Source organism: Tupaia chinensis, unplaced genomic scaffold (genome assembly GCF_000334495.1).
Source record: "Tupaia chinensis unplaced genomic scaffold, TupChi_1.0 Scaffold000178_1, whole genome shotgun sequence".
Taxonomy (NCBI): Eukaryota; Metazoa; Chordata; class Mammalia; order Scandentia; family Tupaiidae; genus Tupaia; species Tupaia belangeri.
The window spans coordinates 2,095,634-2,097,158 of record NW_006159653.1 but is presented as its reverse complement, the minus strand read 5'-3'; the positions used below and the strand labels follow the sequence as shown (position 1 = coordinate 2,097,158).

Sequence of the window (1,525 nt, the reverse complement as noted above, 5' to 3'; positions counted from 1 at the left end):
GGGGGGGTTTTTTTTTTTTTTTTTTTTTAGTTGAAAACCAAGTCAGTTAGCAGCCACCTTCCCTAGCCAGGGTTGGTGGTTCTGACTGACTCTTCCCCAGCTCCTTACCTGCCAACAAGAAGGCTTCTGTGTAGGTAGAAAGCAGCCTGTCCCTTCTTCTCTTTTCTGCCACTCATACAAAGTGAAGCTCAAGCTCTAGGTTGGTGGAGAGTGCCCTGGGAAAGCTGTGAGGCTTAAAGTTACCAGGACAGTGGTCCGTCTCCTGGAGTGTACGCTGCAAGCCTAGTGGAAAGTCTGCTGGGAGCAGATGCAGCTTCTGCCTCCCATGTCCATGACTACCTCCATCTTGCCCTTAGGTCAAGGTCCAGTTCGACCTCCAGCTCGGGCTCCAGTACTAGCACAGGCTCCAGCAGTGGCTCCAGCTCCTCCTCGGCATCCAGCCGCTCAGGAAGTTCCAGCACATCCCGTAGCTCCAGCTCCAGCAGCTCCTCTGGCTCTCCAAGCCCTTCTCGGCGCAGACATGACAACAGGCGGCGCTCCCGATCCAAGTAAGTGCCCACTCACGACGTGCAGGGACTTGCATTCTCATCCTTGGGCCTCCATTTACTGTGTTATCACAGAGCGGTCCCAGAGGACTCTGCCTCAGACGGGGGTGAGGGGTACAAATGAACTGGTAGGAACCACTTCGTGTAGGAACTGTCGTATCATGAGAGAGGGATCTACTGCGTACTGACTTGACAGAAATCGACTGTTTCTGGTGGGCGTTTTGTTTTTTTAATCAGATCCAAGCCACCTAAAAGAGATGAGAAGGAGAGGAAAAGACGAAGTCCTTCCCCTAAACCCACCAAAGTACATATTGGGAGGCTCACCAGGAATGTGACCAAGGTGAGGGTCTTGGGTAAGCCAGCAGGCGAGCTTAAAGGACATGGCCTTTCTGTGTACTGTCACATGTGTGTCCGGGAGATTGATCCCAGAAAGACAGTGGTTCTCAGCAGATGGTAAAGCCATTTAACTCTTAGTCATGGTGTGGTGAATTCTCTTATCACCACTACTAGGCAAGCCCTAGAGTGACCTTCTTTTCTGCAGGATCACATCATGGAGATATTTTCCACCTATGGGAAAATTAAAATGATTGACATGCCCGTAGAAAGGATGCACCCCCATCTGTCCAAGGGCTATGCCTACGTGGAGTTTGAGAATCCAGATGAAGCTGAGAAGGCACTGAAGCACATGGATGGAGGTGGGTGACCCTGCCAGCATCCCTGACTTCCCACCTCTTCTCCCTGGAGCTCTTTCAAGATCCAGTGCTTTCTCTTTCGTGTTTTACCAAAAACATGCTTTATGGAGCACTATTCTTGAAAACATATTCAGCAAATGAATATATTAGCATTTTAAGAAGTTTTCAATCTGTTAAAGGCTGAAGGATAAAATGAAGGTTTTTGTTTTAAGAATTATTCTATTTAATTTTATTTATTCATTCTTTTACTTTTAATTTGACCAGAGAGAGTAAGAGAGGGAAAGTGAG

The 1,525-nt window shown here is 48.1% G+C and overlaps 1 protein-coding gene across 1 annotated transcript in view; it reads left to right on the top strand.

Moving 5' to 3' along the window:
• The window catches only part of RNPS1 (RNA binding protein with serine rich domain 1), a 1,674-nt gene extending 397 nt beyond the window's left edge, over positions 1 to 1,277 (top strand). Inside the window, exons 2-4 of the mRNA XM_027771010.1 lie at positions 247 to 548; positions 783 to 885; positions 1,087 to 1,277. Of these exons, the coding sequence (XP_027626811.1) occupies positions 247 to 548; positions 783 to 885; positions 1,087 to 1,248 (567 nt within the window). The 3' untranslated portion in view covers positions 1,249 to 1,277. The remainder of the gene's footprint in view (positions 1 to 246; positions 549 to 782; positions 886 to 1,086) is intronic.
• Positions 1,278 to 1,525: the final 248 nt, after the last annotated feature.